This window comes from Cheilinus undulatus, linkage group 4, assembly GCF_018320785.1.
Source record: "Cheilinus undulatus linkage group 4, ASM1832078v1, whole genome shotgun sequence".
NCBI classification, from domain to species: domain Eukaryota; kingdom Metazoa; phylum Chordata; class Actinopteri; order Labriformes; family Labridae; genus Cheilinus; species Cheilinus undulatus.
In genome coordinates this window covers 34885311-34908178 of record NC_054868.1, presented here as the reverse complement: position 1 = coordinate 34908178, position 22868 = coordinate 34885311, and the positions used below count along the sequence as shown (strand labels likewise).

Here is a 22868-nt window from a genome sequence, read left to right as displayed (position 1 = left end):
TTACAAAGTATGAACTGTAATGCCTTACAAATGGGAGAGTCAGATAGTCGTTTATTGTCTTACATTGTAAAAACACAAGAAAGTTATGTTTGGCAGTCTCCTCAGTAGCAGCAAACACTGTTGTCCAGGCAGTGGTTAGAAATCCACAGCCTCACCTCAACCATCCTGTTGGCGAGGGAGCGGGCACCCACGAGAAAGATGCTTGGTATGTCAGGTTTGTGTGGGGCCACTCTTAGCCTAACCTGCAGCCTGCCTTGTTTGCCCCGCTTCCGCCTCCTCACCCTACTGTAGGTGTCATGCTGCTCCTTCCTTTCAGATAATGATGTAAACTCCACGAGCACGCTTCCTTTGCAGTAGTTGAAGAAGCAGTCTCTTATATACAGAATGTAAGTTCTGGTATGAATGTAGGGCTTTGTTTTGCTGCTAGTGTTGGGAGTGCCGGGCTGCTACGTTCGTATACACTGCCTACTGCTACCTCAACAGGTAGCATTTGGTAGTCTCCTGTTGATCAGGCAGTGTTCCGTGGTAGTTACTGGTCGTTGTTGTTAGCTTTTAAGCTAGCCAGGAGTTGTAGATGAGACTGAGGTCTTCCTTTTTGTCTTTCTTGTGTTTTTCTTGATGGAAATTTCCTGTTCTTTCTCGCAAAGGTGTCCTGGACTATTCATCTTCTTGTTGTCATAGATTTCAACACATGTCAACTTAATTGTGAAATAACACTACAATTCCAAGGTATAAGTCATGAGTGTATCTTTCCTGCTGCCAACTGCTCTGGTTGCCTGGAAAAAATATATCTATTATATATACAGTACTGTGCAGAACTTTTAGGCATGTTTGGGCTGAAATTTGAGGCTGAAGTAAGGCGTGTAACCTGAGGGCCCCATCAGGCAGGAAGGAGGATTGACACAGCCCAGGCCACACTCTGGATGTCTTTGTACATTACCAAGAGCATGGGAAAATAATCTGATGAAAACAAAACAAAAACCACAGCTTTAGGGCAGAGTTATGGTTGGATGTGGTGCTTAAACATAACCTAGGTCGCTGTTAGGGTGGATAGGAGGGTTGCCACAACCCCCTGGCTGTTGTGTGTATGTTCTAAGCACCTGAAAACTGTTGGTGGTTGCTGGGTGTACTACCAGGGGTGCAAAGGCCCGGACAAAAGAAATGCTGTTTCTTTACTCAATTACAGTAATTTTTAGTAGCTAGTTACGTCCCAACCCTAAAGCTAAGCAAACCAGCCAACCGGAAAAGTACATACCGATCAAGAAATGCCAGCTCAGAAAATAGGATGATCCAAAATATCTACCTCATTTCTTTTTCTAAATTATGGTGATACCTAGCACACTGACATAGAGGGGGTTCATTAATTGGTCAACACTGTACTTCTTTTGATGGACAATTTAAAACAAAATATGTGTATAAAACTCTTTTCCTTGGACAATTTATATGGTTTTTCTTTGTTTACTTTGAATATGATGTCATACTGCTGAAGGAGATGGTAGCAACTGCTACCAACCCCCTCTGTGTGTAGAAGTCTGTTTTCTGCAGGAGACTTGTTAGGACTAATTGTTGTTAAATGGTGGGCATGAGTAGTGGGAATGTGGGATTAAGAGTGGATTTATCACTGAAACAGTTCTTTGCTGTCAGGGACTAAAACCCAAACAGAGACCACAGATTTAAATTGAATGTTTCCTGCAAAGCTTTTATTTTTTCATATACATTTCTTAAAAATGGAGATGTAATCTGATGGATTAGCTTGAGCCAGCTTCCTAAAAATAAGTACCAAACTACTTGAATTGATGTACTGTACTTTCCTCCACTGATGGAAGAACACATTATTTCAGAGTTTACACCACATCACTATCACGGGTTGTAAAAGTAGGAGTTGAGGGTGACAAAGGCTTTATACTGGTGGCCTCTGTCCTTGATATTGCTGTCAGTGTGCCCTCCACATGGAGCAACTGTTGGCTCGACCCCTCCCTGCTGCATACCACCAGTCTGGGGCCCTGTCCAGAAACAACACTTGTGTCTTCAACACTTTGACAGAGGCCCAGTAACCAGATCAGAACCACACAACACCGCATTATTCTGCATTGTTCCCAACACCATTATCCAATCCTTCATTTCATTTGTCCAAACTCCCACCAGTCTCACATGGCTCTGTGGAGAAAGTGGATTATATAAGGCTGACACAGTCTCAAACACAGTCTACACATGAATTTAGAAATTCTCCTAAGTGACTGGCACAAACTGGTGGCGAATATTTCTCTCAGTCAAGGAAAGGCAGCTGTTTCAAAGAGAGGGCAGAGCTGTGATGAGAGGCTAGGGTTTACAAATACTATTACTGCCAATACTGAGTGACTTATAACATTACTTATTCAATAACACTATGAATACTTTACATGTGTCATTAAAGCACAACATCTATACACTGTTATGACCTGTTTGTGTTAATGTAGTTATCCTGATGTTTATGTGCCTTCTTTATGGACTTTGTTTATATTCTAACCTGAGTGTTTATGGCACTCTGCTACTTGAAAAACAAGTGAAGGAGGTTCATTAATATGTTTAAGTTTATTTTCACGTTACTATTAACTACAGACATTGCAAAAAAAAAAAGAAGGGGGGGGGGGATTTAATTCAGATGACTTCTAAACCTAGGGACACCCTAGTTTCAAATGTAAATGACACCCTAGTAGGGTGTCATTTACATTTGAAACTCTACCTTGGTCAGTACTTTTTGTACATATTGTTCAATTTTCTACACTCATGGACATAACCTGGCATTTTTTGCAATTTTCTGCCGGGGGTTGCAGCTTACTCCTTCAGCAGACAAACCTGGACTGCATATGTAACAGGTGTTTATATGACTGTTATTTAGCTAATACTCAAAAATGAAAAAAAAAACAAACCTACAATATTTGCTATGAAAAATGAAAAAAAAAAACACCTTACCACATGCTTATCCCGCTGTGGTGGTTGCATTGTATTGTTGTATTTCAAAGTACAACATAGAAATGACAATTTCTGCCTTTGTCTAGACTGTTCTGTATTAAAGAGTCACTGGGTTTAAATTCAGTCCTCAAAGTGTGCAAACACACCACTCCATAGGCCTGTGCATATATTGAGTTTTTAAACACACAGTAAGTTAAATTCTACAGCTGGGGGCTCTTAATCATTACAATAACAAAAGATGACGAGTAGAGACAAACTGCTCAGCTACACCCAACTCTGCTGGATATTTTTAATTCTCTATTCAATAAAAACTGTAGGGTGTGTTTACTAAACAGTAAACCAGTTTTTGTTTTATTAATGAACTATCTATGATTTACATATAAGAGCCAGATATAACATACAGAGACAAACTTGGAACAGCCAAGTACTGTAGTGTTTATAGTGGGGCTGTCAGAGTTAATGCATCAACTGTGATTAATTAAGTTCATTAAGTTTTATTAATTACTATTAGTTGCATACTTTATTGGGTGGGTGGAGCTGAGCCTTGCTTCTATTTGACCTGGAAATGTCTCATGGGGCCACAACGTTATGGCAATAAGGGTAAGTGGATGACAGAACACAACAGTGATGGTGAAGATAAATCTTGGTACATCAAAACCAAGCAGCAAGCACAAAACAAGAATGCAACACAGCAACAGAACAGCCTCTAGCAGAAGTTAATACTTCCTATTTAGCGGTCTTGCATATTATCAAGCACTTAAAAAAAAAAAAAAATAATAAAGTGGCTCTGTCATTTCAGTCACCATGACAAGAAACCCATCACTACTAAACAGAAAACTAAGAATTGCACTGGCCTTGAAAACACAGCATTGTTTCCATTCCCTGAACAGTGGGCATTTTGGAGATATGAGGCTTTGGCCCAATGCCAACAATATTTAAGATAAAGTACTCAAATGGAGTATATATTTATAAAACAGCTCCAACATTTCTAATTAATTCAGGCATTTCAGTGCGACAAATCTTCATGTTGTCCTTCTAAAATACAGACATGTTGTCATTAAAGATATAGGGTTAGAAAATGTTGTCTATATGACTGTAGTTTATGATGATACTGATTGAAAAGCAGTATAGGCCTAACAGTAAACATACTTTACACCAAGAACCACAAAATGTATAATATGAATAATTACCATTTTATGCACTTTATTCAGGGAACATTTTTATTTAATGTTATTTTTATACTGCAAGTACTTGCCGACATTGTACAGCTTGAATGCCATTTGGAATTTGGTCCATGTGGGCTTGACTAAGAACTAACTTTGTTTTTATATCTTTACAGATCAAGAGTCTTGACACATATAATGAATTTTCACTTAGCCAAAAATATCCAGATATGAGGTTTGGTTCATGTTGCCCAGTCCTTCTTTAGAGCTTTTCTATAGTCTCATCTGAACTGGAATCAGCTCTTATTTGAACGTTTTCACGTTGCCACAGTTAACTTATGTATAAGTAGAGATAAAGTTGATAAGAGCTATAGATTAAGTATTGTGCTGAAGTGTAAACTGACGCAGTAATGGTAGAAATGGAAAGAGGAGAAGAGGAGCTGTTCTTCTAAAAAAGGTGCTGAATCTTTGAGAGTTCAGCTGAAATTGTAAGGCCTACCTGTTTGTTTAAGTTAATGAGGTTCAGGGGTAAACCATCGTGGGATTTTCCTCGGGACTCTCCCCGTCCCCCTCTCCCCCTCTCTCTATTTTTCTCTCCCCCCTCCCTCCCACACCCACCAGCCCTCCTCGCTCTTCGTCCTCCCCGTCCCTGCAGCCTGCAGAGTTTTCTGTCCTGTGTCGGGATAACATCGTAAACGCGGACCACCTGACGGTAAGACCGGACTAAATGGAAGCAGCGGAGGAAACTCTCACTTACCGAGATGACACCGGACTTCACAGGAAGCTGCTCCCAGAGGACAAGGAGAATGAAAAGACGGACAGAAAGAAGGGACACTCCGCCGAGACGAACAGCGACGAGTCCAACTACGTGGACCTGGACATGAAACCGGACGGCGTAAAAACAGTGAAAGTTACTTTCACTGGCGACGGAAACCAGCTGTCTGTGAAATGTGACAAAACAAAGAAAGGGGAGCATGACAAGGGGGTCAAAATTATTCCAGAGGACTTTTTTGAGTCGGAGGACAAGCGGGCCACTGATCCAGGGCCTGCTTCGGGTGAGCCTCCTCTGGAAACTCTGACCATACTCCCCGACGTGGATCAGGACGAGGAGAATGAGACGCGGCGCGGAGCCGAGCCGGACCCGAGTGAGTGCAGTGAAAGTGAGGAGCTCCAGTACACGGACATGTATCTGAACAGCAAAACCGAGTCCGATGACGGAGCCAGCGCGGTTCTGTCAGACCACTGCGGCTCTGACACCGTGGAGGACGAGTCACACTATATCACGACGCACGAGATCCAGCTCACCGAGCTCGACCACGACGTAGATTACGACCTGGGCCGTGGGACCTGTTGGGATTTCGAAGACAACAACCTGGTTTATTCCTTTGTGGATTACGCGTCTTTTGAGAGTGATGACACGCAGGAGGGGACTCTGATCGTGGAGGGCAGGAGCAAGGCGAAAGTGCAGTCGAATCTCGGGGGGGCGGTTGTCAGCACGGAGCAGGACGAAAGTGATCTCGGTGACTCGGATAAGTGCGCCAGCTCAGATGAAAGTGTGAGTAAAAACCATAATGGAGAGGTTAATACAGGCAAAATTCATTTGTCGATTAAAACATCCTCCAGGGCTCTGAACGAGCCTGCAAACATTGACAACAGCACCTGTGACTACACAAAACACTTCGGGGACAGGAGCCAGTTCTCCTTTGTGAGCAGTGGCGCCAGAGCGGGGCCCCTGTGCGATAGAGCCCAATATTTCATCCCTGCGCCGGGCCGTCAGCACCTCGCAACCAAACTGAGACGGAAAGATATTAATGAGTATTCCAGCGGAGCGTCCAGCTCCATCAGTGAGCTGGATGACGCTGATAAAGAGGTGCGTAATTTAACCGCCAAGTCTTTCCGGAGCTTGGCATGCCCATACTTTGATGCCATTAATCTTAGCACCTCCAGTGAGTCTTCGATGTCTGAATATGGGCTAAATAAATGGTCAGCGTATGTGGACTGGAACTATGGAAACATAACCCGGGAGAGAGAGCGCAGCGTAATGGCGCACAAGACTTCAAGCGCAACACTGGAAATGAATAAGACTGTGGACAGTAAGAGACTGGGTAAGTCTGCTACCGGCACGAAAGCTCCACAGACTAAAGTGACACTGAACAAGAGAACAACCCAGTCATCATCTTCTAGCAAACAGATCGAGGTGAAGGATCAGCCAAAGCAGCGCGGAGTCACACTAAACTTCCGCTGTAATGTTGAAGCGCCTGAAGGCGCCAGACGTCCGAAATGTTACAGGGGTGTACGATCCAATGAGATCACAGGGGCTGTTTTGGCCAGGTCAGGGTGTGAAATGCAGTATCACCACACAGAAAACACAGGAGACACGCATAAAAGAGCAGTTTTTGCATCGAGTCTGCTAAAAAATGTGATCTCTAAAAAGATGCAATTTGAACAGGAGCGCAAAATGGAGAGGGGAGAAATCCGTGACACTTACCCAGCACTCTCACCAAACGCTCAATACAAAGATCAAGATGCGATAAGAGACAGGAGTCAATGCAGAGGCTTACAGAGGCAGACGTCAGAGTCAGGCTCTGGTGTTAACTCTGTGGATGGTCAGCGCCAGGAGGGCAGCAGACCTGCCTCCTGTGAGCCTGTAGAGGAACAGAGGATCAGTACAGCAGAAGAGGAGCCAGAGGCCACTTCTCAAAAAGCCCCTCTCAGCCACAGTCAGAGTAGTGCGTTCAATAAATTAAAAGAAGATGAAACACCGGCTGCAAGGGAGGCTGAACCTGCACCTGTAAGCGACACACAGACCACAACCAAAGAAGCTTTAGACACCAACAGCATGCTGACAAAACTGCTCTTTGTTCCAAGTTACCAGCTCCACTCTAAAAAGAAAGAGTTCACAGAAGACCATCAGAGCGGTGCACCTGCCACGGGTGTATCCACTGGACAGAAATCTGAACAAGGAGAAAAGGGGGGAAAACCCCCTGAGATAAAAATATGCCTAAGAAGTGTGAAGGAAAATAAAGGGTGCACACTAAATATTGCAAGCCTTTTAACCCCAAAAATCAGCTTCAACACTATGAACACCTTCAGGGCAGCAGGTGAAGCCAAATGCCACATTTGGGCTGCTTCAGATAAAATTCCAAACTTTAATGTCAGAGATATTAGAGATACAAAATGCAAGTTTCAAACACCTATTTATCAAGTCAGAGATGTGCGTAAATTAGTCAAAAGTTCTTATCGCTTTGTTTCATTGGATAACAGTGAAAATAAAGCTGATAAACTCGAAGCCACAAAAGAGCAAGTAAAACATCTACTACCATCTCCCATTGTGATTAAATGTCACTCTGTTAAAACAAATGTTAAACAAGCTACTGAGATGTCACAGAAACAGTCAGAGGCAGGCGTTGTGTCTGAAACACTCCAAGGTGAAAACACACAAAGCAGGGTTCCACCTGCTGCAGCAAAGCAGCTTCATCCTGATCAGTCAGACGGTCAGTCAAATATCGAAGCCAAACTGACAAAACAGAGACAGGAAAAGTTTGCAGGTGAGCCTAAAATACCCAAACAGGCAGCATTAGAGAAGCTAAAAGCTGCAGTCAAAACAATGGAGCAGCTTTATGTTTTTGATAGAAATGAATGGAAGCGTAAAAACCAGCCTCCACAAACAATCACAGGCAGCCATGTGTTGTCACTGATTGCTAGTGAGGAGCATGGAGCAGACGAGCCGGAGACATTAAGTCAGGCTTTGACACACGGCAAAGAAAGAGAGAAAGCACAGGAGAAGAAAGGAGCTCAGAATGTCATCCATGTTCCATACAGTGAAGACACATTTAAAACACAATCACAGCAAAGTAAAACATTCAGCAATAAAAGTGTCCTTCATTTAGGCAACAAGGCACGCGTCTGCATCACGTCAGTTAATAACTCTGTTCCACAAAGCTCTGAGCTGCAGACTTCATCGACTATGAAAAGCTCCAGCACACCAGTGGCTCCACTGTCAGTGAAAATAGAGCCTCCAAAGCACAGCCAGGTGGAGCAGGGAAAGGTCAGAATCATTCCCACTAATCCTTCTGTCACACAGGGCTGTGCAGACTCCGAGAACTATTTAACAATCCCGGGGCTTGGGTACACAAATGAAATCAAACTCCAGAAACCAGAGTCTTCAACAAAGGAGGACACTTCAAATGCTAGATTTCAAACAGGTGACAGCAAAACACCCCCCATAATCATGGAGTACCCAGCTTCAAGTATCTATCATCACGCCAGGGCACCAGCGGGGCCTCCAGCAGCACAGCAGGTGTTGTGTATCTCTCCTTCCATCCCAACCGTGTCACCCACACTTTCTGCTGGAGAGAATGCACCACAAACACAGCGCAAGATGCTTCTGGACCCCACCACAGGACATTATTACTTAGTGGAAACCCCCATACAGGCCACCACTAAGAGACTGTTTGACCCTGAAACAGGCCAGTATGTGGATGTACCCATGCCTCATTCTCCTGTGTCACCTATCACTCCTGTCACTCCTGTACCTCTCTCTGTCTCGCCCCTGGCCCTTAGCTCTGGAGCATACACGCCCACCTACATGATCTACCCAGGATTCATCCCCTCGCCCACCCTCCCAGCCCAGGCTGTGTTAACTCAGTCCCCATGTCTCAGTGAAGAAACAAGCGCAGAAAAAGTCAACACAAGAAGCCCCAGACTGGAGGCAAATGCACCAGGAGCAGAGAGTGCGTATTACAGCGCAACAGGTGAGCCTGCACTGCAGCTGCCTGTGAGTTTGGGACATGTGACGGCCACAGGAAGTGCAGCGAGCTCTGACAGGAAGCCAGTTATCAGCATCACCACGCAACAAGGTCCAAGAATCATTGCCCCGCCCTCCTTTGATGGAACAACAATGAGCTTTGTGGTGGAACATCGGTGACCAAGGAAACATCTCATCATTCATGTAAGTGATCACAGATCAGCCATAATATTATGGACATTGTGGAATATAATGGAATCAAATAAAACAGCTCTAGATGAATTATACTTTCACAAAGCCACATTTAGAGTTTTTGGTGACAAGGGTGGTAGCTCTGTTTTATATTTATTATTGAAGTTGTAGAGAGTAGTTTAGATGTATAAGAGGGCGTATTTAAAAGTGTTCTTAATATTTTGACCACTACATTAATAAGGAGGGCTACATTTAGGGACACTTCACAGTATGATCATAGGCAGTGTATGATCATAGGCAGTGTTATCATTAGGTAAAGGCAGGCAATTGCCCCAAGGGGCCTTTAGGCAAAAGTCCAGGTGATATATCTGGCCCAGGATGCATCTGTTGCAGGAGCAATGGCATGGTGTGAGTCCCAAATATTTTGATGTAACCCAGACTTTCTGAGCCAAATGTAAAATGTAGAACTACTGACATTATGAACCTCCCTGTCTGTCTCTTTCGCTCTCTCCTCTGCTCATTCAGAAACACTTTCCTGCTATCTTTTTCTCAATGCTTACACCACTTACCACCACCACTTGTACCATGTATGCCCAGACACAAATAAAGTGGGATGTCATACCTTTCATGTCCTTGGTATTGATATGAGCTTAAAGTTTATCACCAGTATTGGCACATTTAAAATTTCTGCCAATAGTTACAACCAAGCTGGCTATGATTATTGGCCTATAGCAGTAGTATAGTATAGTATAGTATAGTATAGTGGCCTATAGCAGTAAATATGGGCTGTAAGTATGAATAACTTAGCTGAGTTTTAGGAAGGACCAGCAGACTTATGTCAGCTGAAGTCTTTTTCTTTCTCCATCCTCATTCCTTAAACTTTAAGGTGTCTTCTAAGGACTGCAGTTTTAGGTCTTAACTACATTTATTTAGATATCAGTATTAATGTCAGTGTCGGATAAAATTAATTTGTAAATATTGAAAAAAAAAAAAAACAATATCATGTATCCCTAAGACTAAGGGTAAATAGTTACTACGAGTTAAAGTTGAAGTACAGCAAAATCTCCAAAAATGCCTACCAGCAAGGTTATGTGCATTTTTCTGAATAATGATCAAAAGTCCTCTTGTAAGTTAATAAGTTCTACTTACTGATCACACTCAGCATGCTTTTTATGTTATCCATTCAGACAGACTGTTGCAGATGACAGATAAGAGAAATGTCAACAGGTGATGGATACAGACAGAGAAAGAGAGTAGCAGCAGCTCAGATATAAACAGTACCAACACTACTCTGCAATAACTGTAGGCTATTTGACTGTTACAGAAATGAGCCTTGTTTATTCTCCCCCCATATCATTGAATATTTAATGATAAAAAGTGCATATCCAAACAACAGTTGAAAGGTAGATCTAAAAGGTATATAAATAATTTTAACAAATATTTAGTGTTTTTTTTGTAAAATGGCATTCAGTACATAAAAAAAGATGGGGTTTTTTATGATTTAAGACAGAGTAACTGCTGCTTCACCAATAGTAATTGTATGTATTTTTACAAGTACTAACCATTTGGCTCTGTTGTGTAGTTTTTTGGCATCGTTACCCAAACAGAGATGTCTAAACTATTTTGTTCATTAGTTAGAACTGTTCTCAGCAAATAGTGTAAAGTCTTTATATTAGTCTTTGCCTGAAAGAAATGAATGATGAACAACCTTCCCCAACCCCCCTCTGACCTATAAATATTACATTGTTCACTACTGATACTCTCCAGGTTTTGTATCAATAAGTCAAAGATTTTTTTTGTATTTAAAGGGGCTATATGTAAGATTTCTGCTTTCGCACTTTCCACTTTTGAATATATATTGGTGCGCATTTTATCCTGATGTGAAGAACGAGGCTCTTTATTTCTTCCTTGTTTGCCTGTATAAGCCTGTTGAGTCATTTATCTCAACGGATGTGACGGGTATGTAGTAGCCCCCCCCACCCCTGCTCTGTTGTACCTGGCTACGGTGTGTAGAATGGAAAGAAACAGCAATGGAATAGGCTGCTTCCACAAGTAAACAACCGTCTAGCGCAACCCAAACATCCACACAAACTCAGCATAAACTTAAAAAAAACAAGATAGTTTTATCAGCTAAAGCTTGTTAAGCTAAGGGAGAGCTTGACCAACGCAGGGGGGAATCGAGGGTAAATATCAGTGGAGCATCTGTGAAACAGAGGGAGCTTCACTCTGTGCTTGGGATAAATACTGATCCAGAGATGGCCGTGTTTCTGTAGAAAAGGTAGGACAGGATCTGGACCAGGAAATACAACATAGTGTTTTCTGTTCTATAAAACACATGCTAAATAGCTTACCTCCTATGTATACATCGTGCCAGTAAATCACCTTGGTCTGCGTGTGTATCAGCTGATAAACCGGAGGCTCATTCATGTGCAAGGAGTGCGCCGTTGTGGACAAGCAACACAATACTGTTGTAGTTTGCCTGTTGCTACACAGATTTTTTTCTAAAAGTTACATATAGTCTTTTTAAAGACATGACAAAATAATCTCAAATCACCAGAATATTTTAGAAATGGTGGACACAAACTGCCAACTTAGCAGTGCAAAAATTTCCAATGTTTAATTGATGTTACAGTTGCAATAGTTTAGTAAGTAGTTCAGTTAACCTCTGACTCATTTACCTTGGAGGCATGAAAAAGAGAGCATTTGCAATGGTTCAGTTCAAATTAATACCACTTAAAAGGGGCCTTTATTGTATAAATAGTTTTATGTGTATACAAAAACTACTCCAGATCAGAAAAAGAATATAGTTGACTGTAGTGGTTCCAACCATATAACTTAAAGTGTAAAATAAAGATCCATTAATGTTTATTATCCATTAATTAGTTCATTTTGAAAACAGGCAAGCTGTTGAGGAGATTTTTATGTTATAGTGTCCTATCTGTGACACTGAAACATAAAAGAAGATTCAACTTTTAGACTTTTTTGGTTTAATGTTCTGAATGATGACCATTTTTTTATGTCAAGATCTAATAGGATCTATTAGCATGAACTGATTGTTCTCAGTGGAGCATGTTGTGAATTAACTTTGAGCTGAGGTTGTTTTGATAAGATGCATTAAAAAGCACTTAAAAACTAAAATGTGAAAACTTAGGAGCTGAGAAATCCCTGTCTTTGAATGTAAAAAACAATGAAACAAAACATGGGCTTCCAGGTTGCTTTTTGAATTTAACCAAGTGACATTTTTAATCAGCACATTTTTTGTAGACTATGCTAACAGGCCTTGTACATGCAAAAAGCAGTGACTAAAAGTGTTAGTAAGACTTTAAATTATTTAATTAAGCACTCATAAGCAGGGAATAAATAATGCATATGCTAATTTTTCAATCAGATTAACAGTATATATTATGTGGACATTGTTAACTCTGAATCATCCGTCTCTCACTGGTCAGCAGCTCAGCGCTAATACAGCCAATGTAAAGACACTAATGGAGCCCATGGGATTTTACATGTCCTCTATGATTTTAATGTTACTAAAGTAGCAGTCAGGCTCGCCTGCTTCAGCAGTGGCATGTCAGTGTTAATAGACATGCAGTAGCTTCATGACAGGTAACCTGACTCCTCAGAGCAGCAGCCGGGCATGCTGGGAGATTGGATTTTCAGCCGCAGCCTGCAGTGTGTTGCCTTTTTTCTGCATTACACATCGTCGGGCTATTTTAATAGTGTGAGACGAGTTTGTTTACATGGTTTATTCTCAGGGTTAGAAGGTGTCCCAGGAAACTATTTGTGCCAGTGACACCTTACATCAAGTTATTCTTATAAATACTTTAATTACTCAGATAACATTACAGTTCATGAGTGTGTTTGTTCCTGCTTCAGGACATTTTGTGAAACAATTACTTCTTCTTTTCTTGCATCATAATTCTAATTTTATCCTTCATTTGAAGTACAACAGTAATATTAAAAGTTAGAAAATAAAAATATCACAATATCACAAAGACTTCCAACCACATAAAAAAAAAAGTTTAATCATCGTTCTTAGCAAATCAAGGCTGGATTTATGTAGTTTGTTTCTTCATGGTACAGGATCTGTTTAGCTACTAAGTAAACTATTTTTATGTATGTCCCTTTTATAGGTATTTTCTGTCACTATAGGACAGACAAAGATTTCTTGAATCTGATTCTTGAATTGAGAGTTAGTCATTAGTTAATAGCTATGTATAAAAATAAGTTAATAGTTACTATACAAAATAATTTCATTGACTCAAAAATATGAGAAATGTTTGTTGCAACTTTCTCTCCATGAGTTAGACTAAGACTAGATAAAAATAGATCTTTGAGGATAAAAATGGACAATAAAGTAAGTTTAGTTTTTGTCACAGAGACAAAAGTGCTAGAGTGCTTGATGTTTAAATTCCATGATATTGCTCTACTATGGGTAAAATCTGTACAAAAAAAAAACATTGAGCGATTGTAGAGAGAATTCAAGGTATGTCAGTATTTTATAGTATAATTAAAATAAATAAAATACTGATAGTGCATTGATATCAGTGTTTTACTTTTGTATTAATTTTACAATATGGCTAATGAAATTAGTTCAAAGAAAAAAATTGTTTCTGCTGAAAGCAAAGACTAAAATGTAAGAACTTTATGTGGATTACAAATAGATTTCTAAGGGTTAAATGGATTAACATGTAACTAAAACTTAAAGGTAACATATTTCACCCCTTTAAAACAAGTTTATAAACAAAACATGCCTGTGAATTTTGTTGCTGAAAAAACACTCCAATATTGGATTTTTGCATGTCTGAAAACCTCTCTGTTTCAGCCCTGCTCTAAACGAGCCTTTTCTGTGCCTGTGGGGCTTAGATGTTAATGAGCTGTGTGACTCCACCCCAGACTCCGCCCAGGATATGGATGTGCCCCCCCCCCCCATTTCTCCTCTGAGCTGCAAAGAGAAGGGATGGGGTGGGGCTATTCTGATTCTTGGGGATTGTGCACAGGCCAGGGGCACATATTTTTGCCAGAAAAGCCTAAAAAAGTCTATTTTGCATGATATGTGACCTTTAAATGAATTTTAATCGAAAGACTAGGACAAAGACTAAATTCAAAAAGCTGCCAAATTTAACACTGCTCTACTCTGCTTACTCATGATGCACTTACCCTCTCTAACACTGAATCTAGAGGTGCAAAGTAACTTAGTCAACTTACTGTAATTGAGTAGTTTTTTTGGGGGTGCTTGTACTTTTGAGTACATTTTGAAATCAGTAATTTTACCTATACTTAAATTAGTTTTAATTGGAGTAACTGTATTTTTGAGTACAATATTCCAACCTGATTGGAGATCCCTGTTATCCTGATATTAATAAGGGTGGGAATCACTAGTGGCCCCACGATACAAAATTATCACAATACTTGGGTCTTCATCTTATGTATTTTCCAGCAAACATAAGCAATAAATCATTCTAAATTATAACCAACAAAATACTAGAATAAACATGGGCTGAGCAATTTTTAGAGAATATCCAATTCTGATGATTTTGAATTGTATTGAAATAAGACATGAATTGTTGTACTGAAGGGAATGATCATTTTTATGTAACTCCTAATTTAATAATAAACAGTAGAACAATGCAGAAAGTAAGATTTTTTTGTAGACTATTCTAAAAACAATGGCACTTGAATGATTTCATAACATGTATAACATCTCTGATGCAAAAAAAAAGTTTCAAACTAGTATTTTGACACAAATTTCAGGTTGAAGAAACATTGCCCCATTGCAGCAGGCCATATTGTGATTTCATCTAATTTTCGATTACTTGCCCAGCCCTCTGCTTTTCACAACATGCAAACATTGAAGCACCTTATGTCTTTTCAAAAAGTGTTTGAAAAAGTCCTAATTTTCTTACCTTCAAATGTTTTTCATTTTTCAAAAATGAGAATGACATAAAAATGACCATTCCCTTCAATACAACAATTCACATTGCATCTGCAATATGGTCAAAATAATCGCAATTAGATATTTTTCAAAATTGTTCATTGCCATAGTTTCATGATGATTACTTATTACATATGTAATTCATATTGATTCATACATCATGTTATGTTATCCTCACATATATCTCTGGCCTACAGGAAAGAACAGTTATGTTTTATCCATTTAATATTGCCTTGATTATAGCATAGAATGATTTATTGCTTGTGTTTGTTAAGAAATATAAGAAGAACTTAAAAAATAGTCACATGTAAAACCAAAAATGCAATATTTGATTTTTTTTTTCTTTGTTTACATTGGATTCATTCAGCCTTAGCAGCTACTCAGTACTTACAGTTAACTTTAAATGAAATACTTTTTTCTTTTACTTGAATAGCTAAATTTTAACCAGAGTAACTGTACTTTTACTTGAGTAAAATATTCATGTGCTTTTTCCCCCTCTGGTTTAAACCGATATAAAGACCTTTCTCTTATTTACCTTCTAAGTAATTTATAGTTAACTAATTGTTTATTTCATAAAAGCTTGCTGTTTTATTTTATAAGAGTATCGGTACTTTAATGAAAAAACTGTGTACCCAAAATCAGATATTACTGACTCTTTACATCCATTGCCATAACTTGCTATTTCTATCACTGAGTAGGTAGCAAGTTTTTGTGTATCACAGTGATTTTGGCATCATACATTAAATCAAGTACTGCCTAGGAGAAATCTTTACAGGGATAACTTTACATCCATCAGCAATAGCTTGACCTTAAGCTGCACTGGAGTAAAATTAACCTTAATTTGGGTTTAATACTCACTTGTTAGCTTACATTTGCATTATATTTAAAACACATCCAGAAAAAGGAATTTCAAAAAGACAGACATGATTTACCCATCTATTTGTTCAAAAAATGCACAGCTCTCTAAAAACTCAAAATTCTCCCTCATCTTCTCACACACACAGTTGCAAGAAAAAGTATGTGAACCCTTTGGGATTTCTTGGATTTTTACATAAATTGGTCATAAAATGTGTTCTGATCTTCATCTAAGTCACAACAACAGACAAACACCGTCTGCTTAAACTAATACTGCACAAAAAATGATATGTTTTCATGTTTTTATTGAACCAAACGTGAACATTCACAGTGCAGGGTGGAAAAAGTATGTGAACCTTTGGATTCAATAACTGGTTGACCCTCCTTTGGCAGCAGTAACATCAACCAAACATTTCCTGTAGTTGCTGATCAGACCTGCTCAATGGTCAGGAGGAATTTTGGACCATTCCTCTTTACAAAACTGTTTCATTTCAGCAATATTCTTGGAATGTCTGGTGTGAATCACTCTCTTGAGGTCATGCCACAGCATCTCAATTAGGTTGAGGGCAGGACTCTGACTGGGCCACTCCAGAAGGCGTATTTACTTCCGTTTAAGCCATTCTGTTGTTGATTTACTTCTATGCTTTGGGTCGTTGTCCTGTTGCATCACCCATCCTCTGTTGAGCTTCAGTTGGCGCACAGATGGTCTTAAGTTTTCCTATAAAATGTCTTGATAAACTTGGGAATTCATTCTTCCGTCAATGACAGCAATCCTTCCAGGCCCTGAGGCAGCAAAGCAGCCCCAAACCATGATGGCCCCTCCACCATATTTCACAGTTGGGATGAGGTTTTGATGTTGGTGTGCTGTGCCTTTTTTTCTCCACACATAGCGTTGTGTGTTCCTTATAAACAACTCAATTTTGGATTCATCTGTCCACAGAATATTTTGCCAGTAGTGCAGTGGAACATCCAGGTGCTCTTTTGCAAACTTCAAACATGCAGCAATGTTTTTTTTTGGACAGCAGTGGCTTCCTCTGTGGTGTTCTCCCATGAACTCCATTCTTGTTTAATGTTTTACTTATTATAGAATGCCAACACAAATGTTAGCATGTACCAGAGATTTCTGTAAGTCTTTAGCTGACACTCTAGGATTCTTCTTCACCTCATTGAGCATTCTGCGCTGTGCTCTTGCAGTCATCTTTAAAGGACGACCATGCCTGGGGGAGTAGCAACAGTGCTGAACTTTCTCCATTTGTAGACAGTCTTTCTTACCGTGGACACATGAACATCAAGGCTTTTAGAGATGCTTTAGTAACCCTTTCCAGCTTCATGCAAGTCAAAAATTCTTGATCGTAGGTCTTCTGAGAGCTCTTTTGTGCGAGGCATGGTTCACATCAGGCAATGCTTCTTGAGAACAGCAAATTCAAAACTGGTGTATGTTTTTTTATAGGGCAGGGCAGCTTTAACCAACACATCCAATCTCATCACATTGATTGGACTCCAGGTTGGCTGACTCCTGGCTCCAATTAGCTCTTGGAGAAGTCATTAGCCTAGGGGTTCACATACTTTTTCCACCCTGCACTGTCAATGTTTACATGTTTTGTTCAATAAAAACATGAAAACATATCATTTTTTGAGCGGTATTAGTTTAAGCAGACGGTGTTTGTCTATTGTTGTGACTTAGATGAAGATCAGAACACATTTTATGACCAATTTATGCAGAAATCCAAGAAATCCCAAAGGGTTTACATACTTTTTCTTGCAACTGTATATAAACACACTTACAACTAGTTACAATCCATTCTCAGCTAATGTGTCAGAGCAATAATACAACTGCATGAGCATGAGGGATACATGTCAGCCGGGTGCGTGGCAGGCAGGGGCCTAGCGTGGGGTTGAGTAGCGGGTTGAAGACGAGCACTGTGTGTGTGTGTGTGTGTGTGTAATGGTGGTGGGGGTGTTTGTGGGGTGGGGGAGAGGGGGCATGGCTGGGATAGTGATGCAGGAGGAAAAGGTCAGGCAATGTAAAGTATTTGTTGTGCTGATGCAGGGAGAGGACAGCTGCTCTGAGAGATCAGATGCTACTGCAGCTCCAGCTTGGAAGCGAGTCTGTGGGGCTGAGATGGGGTCAACTTTTTATAGCCCCCTCCCCCTCTGCTTTTCCTTAATGGGGAGAAGGAGGTGGGGAGCAATGTCGACCTCCAACACTCCTACATAAACAAATCAAAAAGCATGCCTCCAGTCATGGCGTCGCTGAATCCTGTCAGCTGGTCCTGGACCAGGAAATGAATGGACTTAAAAACGGCTCAGGAAAACAACTTCTATCATAATCTACTCATGTATATGTTCTCTCAGCTAAACACTGTCTTATTTTCCATCAGTTTAACTCATGTTATGTCTCCTCTGTCACCCTTAGATATCTCCACCGAAGAATCTCCCATCATTCGGCAACAGTAAAGGTTTCATCCCCATCACCCCACCTGTGATCTACTCCCCAGGACAACTTCAACCAACAAATCTGTATCCCCACTTTGCCCTGTTGTTTATCCTCGGCATCATCCGTATGCATTGTAGCACTTTGTAGGAAAAAGCCTCATCCTCTGGCTGATGCTGTGCCATATTGTTGTATTAATCTGCTTTGTGATAATTTCCATTTAACTGCTGACTAGAACAATTGAAATGCTGTATGGGCCCCGTAACATGTAAATTTAAAGGGAAAAACAGCAGGTTTTCTATTACAGTTCAGTGCTAAGAGCCAAGCCACTATTACATTATTCCGAGTTGAATGATACCGTGCATTTAAAGCAAGACTATGCAAATTACAATTGTAAAAACTGACAATGTCGGTGTGCTTACATGATGTCTCTTGTTGCACTACTGTTTTATCTGTTGTGGGATTTAAAATAAGTTTTTCAGTTACTTTACTACTCTCAGGTGAGGTTTTAATTGACTTCCTCATTCTGTACAATACTTTTTTTTAGTTATGATGTGTAAGACAAATAGATTATTGCAAGTCAGTCCCGTTTCCAGTATTTCCCAGTTGTCCAACATACTACAAGTCAACTCAATGCAGTTCAATAAGAATCATCCCAGTAGTTGGCCATCGAAGTGAAGAGTTTACAGAAATTTGAGTAAAAGTTAGGGGCCTTGCATCAGCATGTTCAGAGCTTGTACTGTATATGTAACTGCATACAGTTATGGACACTAGGTCACTTGTGATTGTTTTGGAGTCAACTAAAGAAGCTGCTAGTACACATCAGTAGTGAAGGTTGTTGTCAAGCTGTTAAAAGGTTCCTATTGGGCTTGTTAAGTCTGAATGATTCAAGAAGCAGCAATACATAACAGCAGGCCAGAAGTGTCAAAACTACTGTGGTTATCTATACAAAAAAACAGTGTCGGAAGTAGCGTCCGATGGTCAGTCACTGTTAGAGGTTCTGCCAAACAGCCAACTGACTGGAGGCAGAGCCTGATCTATGCTGCTTTCAAAATAGGCTTTTAGCTGCTTACCTGCACCAAAAACACTGCTGAAATGATGCTTTGAAACCAGACTTATATTTCACAAAGGACGATGTTGTGCAAGGCTTTTGGGGAAGTCTTGTCCAGTCTAATAGGTGAGCTCACTAAGGTAGTCAAAAGCTCCACAGTAGCAATACACCTAAAGTAGATGAGACTCTCAGTGAGATGCTGAAGGTTATTGTGGGGATTCCTCCTCATTCTTGGATGCCATTAAGTGGTCAGGAACTGGAGTGTGGGGTTGCCTAAGGATTGCGAGTCTGCTTTTTGCAAATAGTGTGGTTCTCTTGGCTTTACAAGTCAATAACATTGAGACTGCATTGGGATGATTTGGGGCCAGCTGTAAAGCTGTGGAAATGAATGTTATCACTTTTAAGACTGTGGCTGTGGCTCTGGTGCAAGGTGGTGGTTTTCTCCTTTCTAGTTTTGAATGAGTCACTACCTAAACACAAATGACAGTGAGATTAAGTAAAAGATTGGCAGTTTGGAGCAATGTCTGCAATTAATGTGGATGCTGCTCTGGACTGTTTTGGTGAAGCGATAGTGGAGCCTGAAAGGGACACTCTTGATTTACCAGATGATCTATGTACTGATCCTCAAGTCGTTAGTGATGGGTAATGGCAGAAAAGATTATGAAAAGAAGTGGTCAAATCAGTTTCTTTTGAAGGGTGGCTGGAAATACCCTCAAAGAAAGAGTGGAATAAGCTACAGATCAGAGAAAAGATCATGGGACGAATCAACAATAAATATGAGGGATTACATGTCTGATATGGGAATACTCTGGTATCTTTCAGGAATATATGGGGGGGGTTGGATGTTTGGACTGATGGACATCTCTAAAACACTGAACACTAGTATCACACATCTCAGGAAAATTAAGGACAAATCAATGTAACATTATCCTGTCATCAACTGCTGCTTGAGGCCATAGTGGCCATTGGCATAGTCTTGCTTTAATAAAACAATAAGATGTTCATTTCAAAAATATGCTGTAATGTGTATTTCATACTGATTTCTAAGGACAGGGACCACTGGTCTGCACTGAACTGTAAAAACACAAAACAGATAAAGGTGATGTTGAGTCATTAAATTTTTGAATAATTATTTCCAATGAATATATTTTAAAGATGTCCCAATTCAAAGACAAAGTAAAGATGACTGACATTGCTAAATATAATACTACTAAATACTACTACAGTTCAATATAAAATATCCACATAACACTTTAATGCTTCCTATGACTTGGTGGCGCTTGTTCTACTCAAAGTATCACTTCAGTCTAATGACTCACAAAATGCTAGTACCTGTACATTTGAAATGCTGAATGAAGTCTTGTATGTTTCTATTTAAAAGCACATGCCTCACATATAGTAGTGAGAAGCAAAGAGAAACACACTAAGTGTGTTGCTACGATGAAGCGCTGCTGGGACTCCGGCTTAATAGTCTCCTTAGGTTAGATTTCCTATGTACTGTTTGGCCTAATGAGTCAGGTCCAGCAGATATTTAGAGGATAACTTCCTCTATGCTGTTTTTTTTATTGTACACTTTTGTGTAATTACATGGGAGTAAGTGCGTGTGCAGTCCGAATGCGTGTGTGGCTGTGAATTATGTATGGCATTTTGGTATTCTGTGAGCATACAACAAGGAGTCATGTTACTTTGCTGTAGACAGCAGCGTCTACTGTACATGTGTTGGATGTATCTTTGCACTTACAGACAGCAATGTCAGTTAATCTTGTTTAAATGCCTTGCCATTTTTCCTTTAATATGTAGGAACTGAGGTTTTCATTCGAATGACGCATAGACTGATGACATCTACAAAAATACTTTTATTACTGTTTTCTGTACAGTGAAGTTTTGAGATTAGTTTTATTTTTCTGTCCTGTTTCCTTTTGACCACACAGTGGAAATTCATAGGTCTATACTTGACTCCATTTGCCTGTATCCCATGTAGAATTGCTGCAAAATGTAGATTGCTATTTTTAGCGTGTTAAAATTTTAAACCATATTAAAGGTATTTGGAGCTGCTGGTCAGTCTATGTACCTTCTGTTAAATACATGTTATTATACATCTTTATCATCAGCCTTTATATAAATTGCCGTATGAGTTAATTTCATTACAAGTTAGGAGAATACATGCAGTGATTTGAAAGACGTGTTGGACTGTGCAGTAGACTGGGCATGATTTGCTCTTTAGAGCAACTCTGTTAGAACATTAGATGCATTTCGAGGTGAAAAAATGTAACTTAACTATGTACTTTTAAGTCAGAACACACTGTAATTGTTATGGATTCTTTGTTTCCCTCACTCACTTGAAAGAAAGTTAAACTGTTTTATATTTATGAAACATAAATCGATTGTTCAGAAATTACTTGTTATAAAAGTTTGGACCTGGAGGTAGTAGCCACAGGGGGGACTGGCAAAGGTTATTATAGATGAAAGACATATTTCTATTTTTGCAGATAAGACAAGTCAAAGCCTATTTGCATACCCTTTAAAAACTTGAAAAACAATATGTTTAATATTTCATTTACCTAAGTAAACCAGCTATTTCAGTTTTCATTAAACTCCAAACTCCCATGCCACATGCATTAGTGTCTGTTATGACCTTATCTGTGAATTATCATATTTAATGCACTAAAATGTTCAGTATTTTACAACACTGATAGCAATACATGATCTGTTTTAGCAGGAGCAAGGCTTTTTAAAGCAAACTGAAACAGTCAATTGTTCCTGCTGAATTTCCCCCAAAGATGCACTGTATCAGAGACTTATAGACAATATTCTTCCAAGTCCTTAAATAAATCTGCTGACTTTAAGGAAAAATATGGGAAATCAAAACAATCAGAGCTTGCTATGTATATTGAAAGAAGGTTACCTGAAGGTGAGATGGTCTGAGATAAGTGTATCAATGACTGTATGAAAAAAAGGGCAAATGTTAGAATGAAATGCACTGGAAAATCATGGCACTGTAAAAGTTTTATGCCTGATGTCTACTGTGTTGTGTGGCTGCCCCAAGAAAGAGAGAGAGGTCGGGATGCCAGCAGAGGGATATCATCAAAGCAGCAGTGAGTGCTGTGTCTGCACTTACAAGTTTGAAAGTAATGAAAATGATGAATGAGTGCTATGTGGACTGACAAGCCTACATATGTTTGCAATAAATTCAGATGCAAGCTACTGAACATGTTTGTGTCAATGAATTTAAATCACTTTAACGTCTGGTCATATTGCAAAGAATGCTGCTGAACTATCTATCTCATGAATTCACATAAAAAAAGGACTGCTTAGAAAATTTTACAAAGAAAATCAAACCTTTCGTTTATTATATAGATACATAACTATCAGGGCTTACAACATAGTTAACAAAAACAACTTATAAAGCCCACATTTAACAGGATTAAGGTTTTAAGTACGGGCTTCATAAACTTGTGCAATCAAAAAGTAACAAAATATAAGTTTTGGGTTGTATATGTTTCTTTTTTTATTCTCCATGGGTAAAATACCTCAGCTCA

At 39.7% G+C, this 22868-nt stretch overlaps 1 protein-coding gene across 1 annotated transcript; it reads left to right on the top strand.

Moving 5' to 3' along the window:
- Positions 1-4784: 4784 nt before the first annotated feature.
- On the top strand, positions 4785-21385 carry LOC121509114 (uncharacterized protein C4orf54 homolog). The gene is made up of 2 exons (XM_041786349.1): positions 4785-9066; positions 18261-21385. The coding sequence occupies exon 1, from the start codon at positions 4843-4845 to the stop codon at positions 9040-9042; it is 4200 nt and encodes a 1399-aa protein (XP_041642283.1). The 5' UTR covers positions 4785-4842; the 3' UTR covers positions 9043-9066; positions 18261-21385.
- The last annotated feature ends 1483 nt before the right edge of the window (positions 21386-22868 follow it).

Excerpts from the sequence above, each read along its gene's own strand:
- LOC121509114 (XM_041786349.1), top strand. The coding sequence starts at position 4,843 with ATGGAAGCAGCGGAGGAAACTCTCACTTACCGAGATGACACCGGACTT.